The sequence below is a fragment of the Mauremys reevesii genome, linkage group 4 (genome assembly GCF_016161935.1).
Source record: "Mauremys reevesii isolate NIE-2019 linkage group 4, ASM1616193v1, whole genome shotgun sequence".
Lineage (NCBI taxonomy): Eukaryota > Metazoa > Chordata > Testudines > Geoemydidae > Mauremys > Mauremys reevesii.
The window spans coordinates 98,271,012-98,288,424 of NC_052626.1; the positions used below are offsets into that span (position 1 = coordinate 98,271,012).

At 39.4% G+C, this 17,413-nt stretch overlaps 1 protein-coding gene across 3 annotated transcripts in view; it reads left to right on the plus strand.

The window, feature by feature from the left end:
• Window positions 1-17,413, plus strand: part of SBF2 (SET binding factor 2) — a 599,778-nt gene that overhangs the window by 440,907 nt on the left and 141,458 nt on the right. For all 3 annotated transcript variants that reach the window (XM_039537930.1, XM_039537931.1, XM_039537932.1), the window contains exon 17: window positions 13,863-13,931. In XM_039537930.1, the coding sequence (XP_039393864.1) occupies window positions 13,863-13,931 (69 nt within the window). The remainder of the gene's footprint in view (window positions 1-13,862; window positions 13,932-17,413) is intronic.

Consider the following 17,413-nt stretch of genomic DNA (forward strand, 5'->3'; position numbering starts at 1 on the left):
GTCCCTCAAGATCTGTGAGAGTGATGGATCATCCTTCAGGATAGGTTGTAGATCCTTGATAATGCGCTGGAGAGGTTTTAGTTGGGGGCTGAAGGTGACGGATAGTGGCGTTCTGTTACTTTCTTCGTTGGGTCTGTCCTGTAATAGGTGACTTCTGGGTACTCTTCTGGCTCTGTCAATCTGTTTCTTCACTTCAGCAGGTGGGTATTGTAGTTGTAAGAACGCTTGATAGAGATCTTGTAGGTGTTTGTCTCTGTCTGAGGGGTTGGAGCAAATGCAATTGTATCATAGAGCTTGGCTGTAGACAGTGGATCATGTGGTGTGTCCTGGATGGAAGCTGGAGGCATGTAGGTAAGTATAGCGGTCAGTAGGTTTCTGGTATAGGGTGGTGTTTATGTGACCATCACTTATTAGCACTGTAGTGTCTAGGAAGTGGATCTCTTGTGTGGACTGGTCAAGGCTGAGGTTGATGGTGGGGTGGAAATTGTTGAAATCATGGTGGAATTCCTCAAGGGCTTCTTTTCCATGGGTCATCAATGTAGTGCAAGTAGAGCAGGGGCGTTAGGGGACGAGAGCTGAGGAAATGTTGTTCTAAGTCAGCCATAAAAATGTTGGCATACTGTGGGGCCATGCGGGTACCCATAGCAGTGCCGCTGATTTGAAGGTATATGTGTCCCCAAATGTGAAATAGTTACGGGTGAGGACAAAGTCTCAAAGTTCTGCCACCAGGTTTGCCGTGACATTAGCTGCTGTGGATGCAACTTTCTTGCTAAATGCATATAAGAAGCATCTTGACAACTGCTGCATCCTCATATTCAGAAACTCTTGGGAATACGATACCATCATGGTGTGAGCTTTAAAGACAAAGAGCATACAAATCCATTTATCAGGAGTGCAAATATAGGAGTAGATTTTCACCTGCAAGTGAGCCCTGCACCTAACAGGAAATTAGTTGACTCCCTGATCTGTGCTGCCCAGTCTCAGCATAAATCTAATCAAGAACTGGATGTTTTTTAAAAGATATATGTTCTAGTTGAAACAGGAATTATTTCAGGGAAATTCTTTGGCCTGAGTTATGCGGGAAGGCAAACTAGATGGATCACAGTGGTCCCTTTTGGCCTTAGAATACTGTATATGTAATCAGAGCAGCTGCTCTAACTTACACCATTAGCACAAGATTCTTAAGGGACCATGCACCAATCGAGGGTAGGGGTAGCAGAGTTTCGCTTTCCACAGCCTGTCTCCGGTATGCATCCCTAATGGCACCTGCACTAGAGGTGGAGGGACTACTGGCACAGGAGCCAGCTACATAGCCTCTGCCAGCTATACATCAGAGAAAAGTGGTTATAGCAGAGCTGCGAACATGGGTCATTATCGCCACCATTTCTGTTGGTTGTCTCTTCTGTTCTAGAAACATTTTCTGTTTTATTTGAATTGAATTTTGGCCAGTAGTCCTCTCCCAAGCTCCATTTTTCCCTGTGTAAATTGTTCCTCTGCACTAGGTATATCTAACAAAATGGATTAAGGGCTACAATACAGCCCTTGGGAAAATGGAAGATATGGAAAGGGGAGAGAATTTAGGTGTTGAGAATGAGAGATAAAATGCATCCAAAATAATTTTAAAAATTGAACTATCAGATTTTCCCATCCTTACTCTGCTTCAGTGGTGAAAAGCCATTCAGTCTCTTTTAAAACATTAACTTCAAACATTGTGCCTAATCATGTATGTAGGACTGTCAGAAAATGTGATTTTTAATAGAAAATTTAGAGTTTTCAGTGAAAAATAAAAAACATTCAACTGAAAACCAAATATTTTGATTTGGAAATGCTGCCCACAAAGCCTCATGGGGTTGTAGATAGTAGGGTTGCCAACTTGGTAATATTTAAAAACCGTGACTCTCCAGCAGGAGTGCTGAAACCTTCCCTGCACTGCCTCTTCCTCCTGAGGCCCCACCCCTGCCCCACCAATTCCCCCAAGGCCCGCACCCCATCCACTCCTCTGCCACCCTCCCCCCATCGCTTGCTGCTTTTCTCCTCCTACCCGGGTCAGGAGGCACTCGTCTGCAGAACCTGGGCTGAGAGCTGCAGATGCCTGACACAGGTAGGAGGTGGCCCCCGCTGGCACAGATGATGACCTGGCACCTCCTTGCCTTCCCCAGAGTAACCAGACATTGGGTGTCTGGTCAGTAGATCTGACCGGAAACTATTGGGTCCCCTTTTCAACTGGACTTTCTGGTTGAAAACCAGACACCTGGCCACCCTAGTAGAGAATTGCACCATGCCCCAGTCTCCTCTGTGGTCAAGCTCTGTAGTCTGACTATATCTTTTGTGATATACCACAGTCTCCCGCTCTTGCTGAGTGGTTTAATTTAATAATTGGAGATACGCCTATCTCCTAGAACTGGAAGGGACCTCGAAAGGTCATCGAGTCCAGCCCCCTGCCTTCACTATCAGGACCAAGTACTGATTTTTGCCCCAGATCTCAAAGTGGCCCCCGCAAGGATTGAACTCACAACCCTGGGTTTAGCAGGCCAGTGCTCAAACCACTGAGCTATCCCTCCCCCGTTGTGGTTGATGGTTGTGGTTCATCATGGGAGATGTAGTCTGGGTGGGAACACCAGTGAGAATGAGGCACAATGGCAGCATATTCAAATCAACATTTTTAATTTTTTTGGCCAAAAAACGGGGCGGGGAGAGGGGAGGATTCTTTTAGGTATTCAGTTTTTCAACAAAAAGTTGACTTTTTTGTGGAAAGCAGACACTTTTCAAAAGTCAGGGCTTAAATAGGGATTGCAGGATCAGGCCCAGAATCTTTTGATGAGTTTTATTTCATATAAATGCCAAATACTGATATTTAAATATAAAATTGTTCCATCCTACATTTAAAAAAAATCTTTTGAAAAAGTGAAGAATGAACTTTTCAGTTAACCAAAATAGAAGCTGATAATTATATTTGAAATGTAATGTAAAGTAAGACCCTGAGACAAGTTTTCTTAAAAACAAAAAACACAGGAAATTCTAGTGACAACTATGATGTGCTATACAAATACAGAAAAATGAAGTGTGTGAAATACTGGTAGGAAATTAAGGAAATTGAGAGAAAATGAAATATAAATTATTCAAGGAATTTCAATGTGTTATACTTTTTATGCTTTTGAAAGTTAGTACATTCTTTAGGGTGTTGAGAACTGAGATGCTGCTGCACAGCAACGTGTATTTATGAACTGATTCCCTAATAGATAACAACTGGACGGGACTGGAATGTTGCAGCTATTTTAATAGCCCTTCCATTATTCTAGGGATTTTTTTCCATTGTTTTTTAACTCAATTAACTAGAATGGCTGTAAAGTGGTTTGCAAAGTATTTTGTATTTATGTTTTGCAATCATTGCACCAATGTTTTACTGCACCACAGATTTTAGACAAGCTCTGCTGTATATAAACATCTTGTAAATTAATAGCCCTTCTTCCCTGAATGTTTAATGGCTATTGATCACTACTTTGTCATGAATTGTAATGTATCCCATAGTTTAATTAAAAAAATATTTGTCAAATACTTTTAGAAATGATTGTGCGGGACTTCATATCACAGCTGGTGTAGTTTAAGGTTTGGACAGAGTCACTGCGAATGAAGCCCTGCTGTGAAATAAAAGTCAAAAGGCATCTTGGCATCCCAACCATTTCCTTGGGAGAAGATTACAGCCTGAGTATGTTGAACTTTATTGCCATGGGCCTCATGACAGTATTCAGAAACATGCATGGCATTTTTGTTAAAGAAACTCAGATGTGCTCAGACACAAGGGATGGCATTCTTGTATTTATCTGTGTCTTAAACAGCAAAATTAAAAACAAATTTTACACTCATTACAAAAGAACTATAATGGGGTACAGTAAAAATACTGAAGAATTTATTACTTCTGCATGTAGGAATTGTTTCCTTGTTCCCTAAATATTTTTGTTATTAAAAAAGGGTAGAACAACAAATCATAACCTTAGATTGTGAAAAATGCATGCATTGTGAGATAGGCACCCAAGAGCTCTCTTTCTACTAAAGTGCTGTTGCTAGTGTTGGTTTGCCGCTAGACCAGAAGGGCTGTGAGACCACAAACGGAAAAGTTCTGCATCCAGAGTATAGCTGGGTTAAACTTTTTAAAATTTAATAAAAATTAGGTGCTTGAATGCATCCATCCAAAATTGCATTCATGACATTCTCTCCCCTGCACTCTCCCTCAACAAGTCCACACAAACGTATGAGAGGCCAGAACCTAGTACAACCAAGTATAAGAAAGTTTATAAAGTTAAAACAATCTTGGCAGAACTTCCTATAATCTGGGATGGCATTCTGCAGCCTTTCAAACCAAAGATCTGTTTTGCTTGTTTTGTAGGCTTCCAGCTCTCTCTCTCGTTGGCTAGTGCAATGATCTGTAGGGCCTGTTCTTGGTTCCAGCTGTGGGTCCTTTATACCACTTTAGTGGTGTTGAGGGGCCAGAAAGTCATCTTCACCAACCAGCTATGGGGATTTCCCTGGGGTGAGGTAAACAGCTCTGAGTCTTCCCCCTAAAAATGCCTATTATGGGGCATGGTTGGAGTATATTTTTGTTCCAGTGATCCCAGGATAGTGTAATGTCCCCTTGTGGGTGTTGCATCTAGTGTATCTCAGGGCAGAGGTGAGGTTGGTCTAATTTGCATCTTGCCTTGAATCATCCATAAGATCATGGAGTCACACAGGCAGCCGCCTTTGCCCTTTGACTTGCATTGTACTGAGCACACACAGCTGCAGCTCAAGCCCATAGCATCTTTCCAGCCAGTGGTCAACCTCGCAAGAGGTCATAATAGAATGTAACCTCTTCACTTGTTGTTACTGAAGGTCGTTGGAGCTCCATCCTGCCCAGAACACTAGCTAGAGGTATGTATCACCTGAGTAGGTGTAACTACAAATGTTCAAGGGGACTTGTGAGGACATGACTTGGTGAATTGCGCCCTCCCCTCATAAAATATGACATTTTGGGGTGGGGAGTTTGCACCTATAGAGTTTGGGCCACATATGGTTATACCAGATAAATTGGGGAGAGATTGCAGGCAGAAGTAGTAGTTTCCATAGTGGGGAAAAACTGCCTTGCACTATTACCAAAAGTTTGGGATGTAGTGTCAGAAATGTCATACATGAAGTACAAATGGCACACAATGCCAAATATGCATATTTCACTTAAGCCCTGATATGCAAATATTGAAACACATTAGTAAAGATGGGGAGATGCATTTTTGCATGATCAGGCATGTGATGTTTGTTGTTCAAAATCAAGCAACTTTATTTTGTGTATCTTTGCCTTTTCCCCTTTGTGTGATGCATTCTGCCCCATCTACAACAAAACCATTCTATTTCCCAGGTATATTGCAGTACACACATAGAGTGCTGCATACAGATATTATAAAGTAATTATACATTTGTTATATGAAAAACTACCTTGAATTAAAAGGGTGTTTGTCATATCCACATTCAAAGGTTTTAAGAACAACTCAGGGCAATTTTCCCCACAACAGTGAGAAAAGACAGCTCCTTGGAGGCTTCACAACGACTTTGATAGCCCTGTAGTTGAAGAGGTGAGGGCACAGGTCCTCTGTGTGGATCCTTCAGTCATTGTCTTCCTCTATGCCTCACAGAGGTAATATGTCCAGGAAGCCTCAGTGGAATGGATGTAAACACTATTACAGTCTAGAGGAAGAATTCCTTCTTCCTCACCCCATTGTGGAGGAGAGGAACACAGAGTCTGGTACTGACTTCATAAGTGAAACCTATCTGTATTTGATGGTTATAAATTAAGTAACCATGAAGTTAGCTTTCCCTAAAAGACCTAATGGCTGAAAACCATGTCCTCATTGAAATCAGTTGGAGTTTTGCTGGTGATTTCAATGGGGCTTAGGATTTCACTCTAATTTAAGAAAAATTAGATTCTATGCTATACTTTTAAGTATACTATATGGTTTTGGTTCTAGGAATTACAAGTGTTTAATACCTCACAATCATTCTAGTAGGATAGCAGATTAGGTTATCTATAGGGTTAAAAACCTGTATTTAAGTGTTTTTAAAGGTTCTTATAATAAAATTCCATATAGGAACACATACTTTTTCATTTCATTAGAGACAGCACCTGAATAGATCATATAACAGATATTCAATGACTGTTAATATCTCATAAAATTGTTATTTTATGTGAAATATATTTTTAACTCTGGGGAACGTAGGAATCATAGCCTTGAATGTGTATTCAAGTCTTTCTGTTTTAGATTATACAATCCATTAGATGCATTGCTTCATGTAAAATAGATAACATTACTGTCTATATTTAAAATAATTAAATCTTATAATATTTTGTGTTTTAGGAGGATAAGAGATATTTTTGTAGGGTGGCTAGAAACGTTTCTAATCTATATAATTAAGAAAAGGGTAAATCTGCAGTACATTTTTCTTAGGTAACAATGTTGGCTGTTTTATGTATATTCATGATTGATTTAATTAAATTACATCTTACACTTATTTGCTTCTTGTATAAAAGATGATTCTTCTTTTTTACAAACCACTTTCTGTGCCAATGAACATAGAAACTATATTCAACCAATCTCATAATAGTAGGTGGAAAATATATTTCTAAAATTTGGAATATTAAAATGGGTTAATCTGTTTTGAAATATTTTACTAAAAATACTTTCTAAATTACCTATCAATAAAATTGTAGTCCCGTTGTTTTCTAATAACATAGAACCAGTTCATAAAATAAAGCAGTCTTTCTAATCCACCCTGATGAGCTCTGTCATTACTTTAGATGAAGACAGGACAGAAAATACTGTAGTAATTTGGGTTGGACAATATAAAGTAATCCCATAAAGTAAACTGCACTGACAATATCAATGCTGTAAACCAATAAGAAGCTAAACAATGTAAAGTGTACAGACTAATATAGGGTGAAATCCTGGCTTCATTGACATCATTGTGGGGAGCTGAGGGGGAGCTTATTTACTTGATTAGGACCAAGATTTCAGCCTTAATGGGTAGCCAACGTTGCAGAAATGTATGTCCTCGCCGCTTGTGGTTTCACTACTCATGGTGAGTTATCAGTTCTTTCCTCACTCCTTTGATAAACATAGCTCACTTTAATCTTACATGCATTTTTCTGTCTTTATGCATTAAGGGCCTAATCCTGCAAGGTGCTGAACACTCTTGGCATTCATTAAAATCAATAGATATTCAAGGCACTCAGTACATCACAGAAGGTGATCAGCACCTGGCAGGATCTGTACCAGTATTTTGTATAGGTGTACACACTGTACCATTATGCACACACATTTTACCATATATCAACAACTGGCATGTAGCTCATTAGTGTGTGACTTTATATGGTATATGTTATGTTTATTATATAACAATGTACAATAGACTGCGGCTAATTGCATTTATTTAAACTGTTTCAGAACTTTGAGCAAAATTGTGCTCAGCTCTGTACAGAATGTAGAGAAAACAGTTCTTGTTCAAAGAGCATACAGTCTAAAGTAGATACAGTTTATAGTTACACGAGACAAAAATTGCCTTCCGTTATAGAAAATCTCTATGTGGTGTAAATTTTCCTATTTTATTAAAAACACCACACTTTTTAAGATGGCTGGATAATGAGGAACTTCATAGAGTTAGTGAATTTTAAAAAGACAGGAATAGGCTGATCAGTGGAAGATATCCCTCCCAAGTTTTATAGGTCATGTGACTGAAAGGGAACTGACATCCCTAAGAGTTTACTGTTGCTTACTATGGCTCCAATTCTGTAAAACACTTAAGAATATGAGTTATCCTGTTTAAGTCAGTAGGATTATTCACAGGCATAAAGGATTCGCTGAATCAGAGTGTGTATTTCCCCTGAACTCAAGCAGGAACTCCTTCCTTCATGTGGTTGTTCATTAACTGCTCTCCATTGAGAATAGGAGGAAGTTAGCAGGTTGTTGTCAATGGTTGATGAAGTGAGGAAGTAGCAGTTGAAGCCTCCCAAAAATGCAGGTCAACTCTGACCCTGACTATAAGGGTGAGGGAAAAAGAGATGCCTCCCCGTCCCAGTGCCAAAAGCCTAAAATTCCCACTAAATTCCAAAAGCCAAAACTGTCTCCTGTCTTCTTCCAGATTCGAAGCTCCAGCTGCCTACAGAAAGTTGCCAAAACCTCCAACTTCCCCTCTGTGAATTCTACAAAACAGATAGTGTCATTAAAAAAATTACCCTACATTGAAAATCTGAGGGTACCATAAAATACATTAAATTTAATGTCAAAATAAGTAAATGGAAGAATACAGTACTGATTTTATTAAGTATTTTCATATTTAATTCAATAAAGACTTCCATTTTAATATACTTGAAGCTGCAACTGAATTTCCAGTTTGCTTCATAGAATCATAGTGTTAGAAGGGACCACAAGGGTCATCTACTCTAACCTCCTGCCAAGATGCAGCTTCAGAAATTTCAGGTCCACAAAGTGAACTTTTGGTCCTCACTAAACAGGGCATGGAATCAAACCAGTTTTCTACAAGAGTTCATATCTCATTATCAATTGTCATTATTTATAAGAAGGCTATTTTTGTGCTAGGAATAATTCTTGATTCCCCATGTCACTCATTCTATGGAAATTAAGAAAGAAAATTTCACTGTTTTGCAACATCTTGTTAGGAATTTTTGTCAGCCCCTTATATAGTGACGGTAAGGGATATATTCTATGATCAGTAACATTTCATATAATTTGTCATTGATAAACCACATGGAGATTTTTTGCTGATGGTCTGGCCCTCACAAATCTGAATTCATTTCATACAGTACCAGTAGTTCGGTGACATTTACAGTACCTGCATGTTTATAATTAAGAGTGTCTAAGATTTCCAATATAATCTCCATTAATTGTGGCATTTTAGTGTGCTCAGACAAAGCAAGTGAATAGTTAATGGATTTTACTGTACTTGGAGCAGCAGTGTTAGGAAGGTATCTGGGGGGCGGGGAATTTGCCCTGGAATGGGATCATTTTACTTGTATTGTCTAATGTTTTCATCACATTCTGGACAAGGAAATATATATTGATTATACCACTACATGAGAAGTGTAGAGGGTACTGCTGACATACCAAATGTGGGGAATTGCATGTTTGTAAGTAAAAATGCAAAAATAAATCACCATATGTTGTCTGTGCTGTGGTGATATATATCTTTTAGACATATGTTAGCTTTTGGAATACTGAATGCTCTCTAGGTGAGGATTCTAAGATTGCTTAGTTTTAGAAAGATATTTTTGTGTATGTTTTGGGTAAAAGCCAAAACTCCAACAAAGTAATTTGAGCCAAAAGATTAAATGGACAACTTGAAACAATCAGCATAGATCATTTTGCATCTAGACACACATCCATAAAATATACAAAAGGAAAATAAGTATTTCTTTGTAAAGCATTGAGAATTTTTAAATGTATAGTCTCACTTTAAATGTAGAGTCATCTTATTAACTTAAATTGGAAATGGTAAAAATGTGACCTGTATTGTATACACATACCATTGCATAAATATGTGTGTCAAACCACAAAACATTCTGATAAAGTAAGGTTATAGGTATGTGCAACAACATAATAGCAAATAATTCACAATTTGAGAATGAAAGGCACACCAGACTTTTCCCTTCTGAACTCCATTATGTCTAGACACTGGAAGAGTGGGACTAGTGTATAATTTTACAAACTACATAGTGTTCTCAGACACATATCACAGTAATGAAAGACATCATCAGAGTATCTATCATGCATTTCAGCATCATTTTTTTTTTCAGTCTATAAAGACCACTTTCTCAACTGGTATGAGATGCATATGCAGAATGCACAGATTTACACACCTATATTTCCATGCACAGTTGCCATGTTCACATTCAGACAGGGCACAGATCTAGACAACTAAAAGTTCATTTACAAGTACAACTGGGGTAACTGTGTGCATAAATGTAGGCTTACAAGTGTGCATTCATTTATACACCACCTTTAAAATCTGTCTCTTAAATCTTTTGTCAAATTTTGTTTTTTTCTTGACTGCGTGTACATTGATGTGTTACTCAGGATGACTGGGCTACATGAATTGAAAACATAGCACTGAAGTATTTGTTATGAAAAAAGTATTAAAAATCACATGGACTTTTCAAACAACTAGAAAAAAAAATACTTGAAAGATTAGTTTTTTGGTCTATCAATTTTGGACCCAGTCCTGTAGTTCTTAACACTGGTAGGCCCATTGACTAAATTATGACATTTTATGTGAGAATGAACTGCAAGATAAGGCCCTTTAACTGTGTACAGTGGTCCTCTGTTGATATGTGTGTGTGTCAGGTATAACGATTAAGTGCATAACAATTCCCATGAGCAGTCACAATGAAGTTAATAGGATTACTGGGATGAGGAGAATGCTTTCCTATTTGTGGATATAGATGAAGAGTTGAAATTCTACCTTTAGTAGTACAGATTAAATTGCAAAAAGTTTGATTTGAGAGAAAATTTCAAGGTAGGAAATGTGTCAGAATGAAGGTATAAATAAAAATCTTGGCAGAGGAACAGTTCAGATAATTTTGGATTCGGGTAATTAATCAGAGATTAATAATAGATAAGCAGATCTCCGATCTTTGGATTGAATTGAAGGTACTCAACAGTAATGATCAGCATGAAACAAGAGTTGAGTAAGATAGCGCTACTGGAAGTTATGTTTATGCCACTTATTACCCAGTATATAACTGTGTATTTGTCTTATAGAAATAGTTGCATTATCATGTTTCTCCAACCTTGGCAACAAGGACCAATGAAAAATATCCAGTCCATTTAAAATTTAAAAAAAGAGAGAGAGAGAGGCCTTTCAGAAATAGATTGCATTGGGGAGGGTGTCATGGACTGCTTTCACATTATTTTTTCACTGAATGTTGTTTGTTAATGATTTAAAAAAAAAGTCTTAAAAAGTCATATTGTTTGTTTTTTAAATCTTAAGCTACCTATCAATTCTAGTTTCCCTTAAGCTGATTTCCATTACAAGATCATTATTTTCTTCAGTCCACTCACTGATTGATTTACTTTGGCATGACATCTTTTGCTTTATCCTTATTTTGAAAGATCTGAGTGACACATTTCACTGTTAAATTAAGCATTCTCAGACTATATACAGTTAGTGTTTTTTCCTTTTTTAAAATAGGCCATTTCAAAGCTTTTGGAAAAATCCTGGAGGTAATCATTTCTTAAAGGTTAAAGTCAATTTTTGCATATCTTAAAAATACAGCTTATGAAAGAGAATTCCTTGGTTCCAGTCTTGCTCACATTAAAGTCAATATGAGTTTAGCCATTCACTTCAGTGGGTTCAGGATAAGGTCTGCTTATATTGTTTCACATAAGGAGCTTCAATTTAATTTAATTGTATTATACAAAATAGGTTTACTGACCTTTTCAATTCACAGGCAGAAGCGTAGTGAAGGGAGTTAAGACTTTGCATCACATTCTGTACCAGAAGACTCTATTCATTAAAAGTGTTTTGTGGCCATTACACATGTAGAAGTCTGCAGTAGAATTGCCTACCTTTTCTAATCTACTGAGCAGAAAGTTGGCAATACTGCTATTCCATAGTAAATTTCTACTGAAAGTTAAGAGGTTTTGGAGGTTGAAACAAATTCTGCTCACCTTACTCTCAAAAGTGAGTCTCTTTCACTTTGTTGGCGCTGCATGTGTAAGTAAAGAGAGTTAGATTTGACACTTAGTTATAAAAACCCTTCTTCCCACCTTTGCCCCTATTCATTGCAGTGGTGTCATTCATCTTCTAAGATCCTGTCATGTGAAAGATGATGTTCCCTCATTAATACAATATGCAATCCATAAGGATTGTCTTCATCTTCTGCCACAACTTAGTGGTAACGAAAGAAACAAATCCAAACTCCATTACAAAACAAAAATCTTTGAGTTTCTTCTCCACCAAATACAATTAACTAAGACAGAAAATATCATATTACCGCTATATAAATCCATGGTATGCCCACATCTCGAATACTGTGTGCAAATGTGCTCACTCCATCTCAGAAAAGATATGTTGGAATTGGAAAAGGTTCAGAAAAGGGCAACAAAAATGATTAGGGATATGGAATGGCATCCGTGTGAGGAGCGATTAATAAGACTGGGACTTTTCAGCTTGGAAAAGAGACGACTAAGGGGGGATATGATAGAGGTCTATAAAATCATGACTGGTGTTAAGAAAATAAATAAGGAAGTGTTATTTACTCCTTCTCATAACACAATAACTAGGAATCACCAAATTACTAGGCAACAGGTTTCAAACAAACAAAAAGGAAGTATTTTTTCACACAATGCACAGTCAACTTGTGGAACTCTTTGCCAGAGGATGTTGTGAAGGCCAAGATTATAATAGGGTTAAAAAAAAACAAAAAACTAGATAAGTTCATAGAGGATAGGTCCATCATGGCTATTGGAGATGGTGTTCCTGGTCTCTGTTTGCCAGATGCTGGGAATGGACAACGGGATGAATCACGTGATGATTACCTGTTCTGTTCATTCCCTCTGAGGCACCTGGCATTGGCCACTGTTGGAAGACAGGTTACGGAGCTAGATGGACCTTTGATCTGACCCAGTATGGCCATTCTTATGTTCTTAACTCTGTTTATTCTGTGAACTATCTTTGCTGTAGTTTTAAGCTTCTTTCAAATAAAGCATCCTTGAAGCTTTATAATTCAGAATTTAAACTATTCTTCACATAGCCTCTGTATATCACACTTATGAGATCAAGGCATCAGGACATGTGAACATACACTCATCTTGAAGAATTACAGTTACTATTTTTCTTTTGTATAGTTTGTTTTTGGTAAATGTACTTCAGTAGTTATCATTTGACTCACCATGGTGATAGTTAATTGAATGTCATAGATTTAAATATGATAGGGCTTATTCTTATCTCTCATGCTGATGTATATCAGGTGTAACTCCACCGAAGCTAGTGGAATGATATTGGCATAAAATAGTTGTGAGATCAGAATCAGTCCCAGCATGTTAAATGAATGCTGGCTTATATAGTGGTTTCTTGAAATAACATTTAATCAACTATGTGAAAAATACTTACATTACAATGGACTAGTAATAACCCCCTCTAAAATGACTCATACTTTCATTCCATAAAAGTAATTATGAACAATGTACTTGTTTATTTCCTTGTGTAAGTTTTGAATTAAAGTATGTTACATGCACCTATTTACTGTATTTCTACAATGTAAATTTTCAAAATGATTGTATAAAATTAAGTTGAAACCAAAACTTCATAGAAATGCTTTTCTGTATGTTTACAGTTATTATTACCAGACTTTGTTGTGGTTGAAACCTAATGCTACTATGCTGTAGACTCAGCATTGGCAACAACCTAGTAACTTTGCTTCAGGTCAGTTAATGGCCTTGTTATTACTCAGGGGTGTGCAACAAGAATGATACCCAACCCCTAAGAAAAGGATGTGTGGACTATCCATCTCTAAGAGCACATCCTTGTTGCTGATATATGGAGTAGAACTGGCTTACCCTTATGACTGGCGGTTAAGGTACCACTGTTGGAACAACAAGAGCAGAAAGGGATATATAAGAAAAAAGCCGAAATTAAGTAAAAGTAATTATTTACCTCTCACTAGATTGATCAAAAGTTAATATAATTGGAAAAGAATAGTCTGAGCATCCGCCCATCCCCAGCAAAAAGGAAAAGGTCAATCTGCCTGTTATGTATAAATGCGGTTCACGCGGTTAGCTAGTCATCATGACTTTACTTATTTTCTGTATATGTTTTTCTTGAAGGATTGTTCAACTTCAGAAGAATACAGCATTGCTGCAGCATTACTGCCCCTGACAACTGCATTCTACAGAGTAAGTTTTTACTGGTTTTAATTTAAGTTGATTACTGTTTTCTTATATATGTTTTCATTTATTTAGATCAGCAGTTCTGGGTCAGGACCCCAAAGTGGGTTGGGACTAGGGTGACCAGATGTCCCGATTTGATAGGGACAGTCCCAATTTTGGGGTCTTTTTCTTATATAGGCTCCTATTACCCCCCAGCCCCTGTCCCAATTTTTCACATTTGCTGTCTGGTCATCCTAGTTGGAACTCTGTTTTAATGGGATTGCTAGGGCTGGTGTTAGACTTACTGGAGCCCAAGGCCAAAGCCGAGGACTTCAGCTCTGGACGGCAAAGCTCAGGCTTCAGCTCCAGCACTGAGTGGCGGGGCTCAGCCTGGGGCTGAAGCCTTTCTCCCCACCTCAAGTGGAGAGGCTTGGGCAGGCTCAGGCTTTGGTCCCCTGTCCTGGGGTCATGTCGTAATTTTTGTTGTCAGAAGAGTGTTGTGGTGCAATGAAGTTTGAGAACCACTGATTTAGATCACTAAAAGGATGGAAGTGATGACAGGAGAAAACCTAAAAGGTAGGAAGCCTTCTGCCAAAGCCCATTGAAGTCAATGAGTGTCTTTCAGTGAACTTCAGTGGGCTGTGCATCAGGCCCAGAATGAGGGGGGATGATTGGCAATGGGGGTTCTGACTAGAGCAGAACAAATTGATTTTTCAGTTCAGCCAGAAGACTGAAAAATCAGAAAAAAATATTCAATTCATTTCCAGAATTATGTGGAATTTGTCAGCAAATCGGAAAAATCTATTTTGGGTTGTACAAAAAGTTTTATTCTGGTCAGTGTCATATTTATTACCCAGGTCTACAGTTATCCAGTTTTCGGAGTATGGAAGTTGAAAGGATGATGATTTTCCATGTTTCAGACCTGAACAGAAAAACTAAGAAATCTGACTGTCACTTGCACAAACCAGATGTTGCTGCATAATAGAAAAAGAATTTTGTTATTCCCATATCTAACCTTCAGGTTAAGTGACTGTCCCCGTTTTATGCCTCGTAAGACCCACATTCCTTGGCAAAAATGCAGAAGCAGTTTTTATTTTGGTTATATGTTTTATACAAAATTAAGATTTAATCTGTTTTTTAAAAATGTTGTTTAGTATGCCAGATCAGCAGGGGAACTTTTGGAGGGTCTAAGTATAGGGATTCCATTTGGAGTTGGAAGATTAATAGAACTTTTAGAACATATTTCAACTTCTTTAGAGTCTTTCAAAATTTGTGCTGGACTGGAACAAATAGGTCTCAACCTCTCATGGGCTGTGTATGGGCATTCTTCCTAGGAAATTGGTACCTATATATTTTTTAAACCCTCCTCATCCCCATTACTTGTTTGATACTATTTCTGGAGAGCTGCACTGTGTCAGGCAGCTGGTGGTGTTCCTCCATTTCTGACTTTGAGGAGAGGACACCATCAAATACTGTCAGGCACTGCTTCTCTTCCTAGCCATTCCTAGTGTTTGGAGTGGAGGTCAAAGCTGTATGTAGGGTTGGGACGGGGCCAAGGGTGGCACTGGAATCGAGATCTGGGGACAGGTCAGGGTCAGAACCGAGATCAGAATCAGTATTGTAGCTGGAAACCAGGTGCAAGCCAGGGGTCAAAGCCAGGTGATCAGAATCCAGGGACAAACTAAGTCAGTACTGTAGCCGGGGTCCATGTACAGGCCAAAGGTCAAAGCCAGATAGCGTCCAAGGAGGATCAGGAAGCAGAGGCAAGGCTGTAAGCAGATCAGTAACAGGGCTGGAGCAAGGTCAGAGTAGGGCAAGGACAAGACTGGAATGAGCTCAGGCAAGGCTGGGGAAGAAAGAGGAAAAGGATCAAGAGCAGTCTTGGAGTCTCAAGCATCTGATGCACTGCGAGGCTGCAGGAGAGTTCCTAGCGGTATAGTGTAGTTGTACAAACTGATCTGCAGCTCTGGTGGTGTCAGGGAAGGGTATAGAGGGAATATAGAGGGAAGGGTAGCAACCTTTATGTATGCATAGCATAAAATCCCTCCTTGGCAGCTGTACTGAATTGCCTTACCTGTAAGGGGTTAAACAGTTCAAATAACCTAGTTGGCACCTGACCAGAAGGACCAAAGAAGATACTTTCAAATCTGGGGCGGGGGAGGATTTGTTTGTTGTTCTCTTTTGTTGTTCCCTCTCCCGACAGAGGGAGAAGCTAAGCAGATACAACATCTAAAAATATACCTGGAATAATCCATCTCAAACCACAAAAATTGTAATTAGGGCAAGAAAGCATGTTTTGGCTTGTGTACCTTTTTCCTGTGCTACAGAGGTAGTTTTATTCCATTTTTTGTAACTGTAAAGCTGAGCCCAGAGGGGAATCCTCTGTGTTTTAAATCTTTTATTACCCTGTAAAGTTACCTTCCATCCTGATTTTGCAGGTGTGATTCTTTTACTTTTTTTCTTTTAAATAAAGTTCTTTTTTTTTAAGAACCTAATTGATATGTGTCCTGAAGACAAAGGGTCTGGTCTGTGCTCAGATTACTATGGCAATTGGTTGGCATATTATTCTCAAGCCTCCCCATTAGAGGGAGCAAAGGGGCTTGGAGGGATAGTTTGGAGGGGATAGGGATTCCAAGTGACCCTTCCCTGAAAATTTTGTGTAAATCATTTGGTGGTGGCAGCAATACCAGTCCAAGGACAAGGAAAGGAATTTGTTCCTTGGGCAGGTTTTAACCTAAACTGGTAGAATATAAGCTTGGGGGGGTCTTTCATGGGGGTCCGCACATCTGTACCCCAGAGTTCAGAGTGGGGGGAACTCTGATAGAGTTTGGGAAATACCTAGGAGTGGGGGTCATCTGACCCACTCTTTACTACAGGATAGGCTGCTTCTGCATGCCTAAAGGCTGTCATTACAGGCTCTGTAGGAAGAGTAAATTAGTGCAGCTGAGGTATTGCTGCGTGCTTGAGTGGTGACTCCCCACAGCTCTGTTGGAGGGGCAGGTGAGCAAGCAACCCTGGTTTGGCTGCAGGTTTGGCTCACAAATACTGCTGCTCATCCTATTTCCTCACCTGAGTTTTCCTGTCAAGGACCTCATAGTTTATTGGATGGTAGGCTGAAAAATTCTCTCCTCTCTTCATCTGGGCTTCCCTTTATAGTGGCCCTAGCTAGAAGAATAAAAGCTTTCCAGATTCTCACTAGACATGTTGCTATCTGTGACAGGGCCGCCCAGAGGGGGGGGCAAAGGGGGCAATTTGCCCCGGGCTCCGCAGGGGCCCCCAAGAGAACAGCGGAGGCTCCCGCCTCCGCCCCTCTCCTGGAGCCTCAGCGCATCAAGCGGCGTGTCTCAGCCGGGGCCCCTGAGCCCTGCCCCGTGCCGCGTGGGGAGGGGGCGGGGCTGGGAGCTCCGGCCTGAGCTCTGCTCCCTCCGCTGGGCCCGGAGCTCCCAGCCCCGCCCCCTCACCACGCGGCTCTGAGCGGGACGGAGCTCAGGCCCCGCCGGGGACACGCT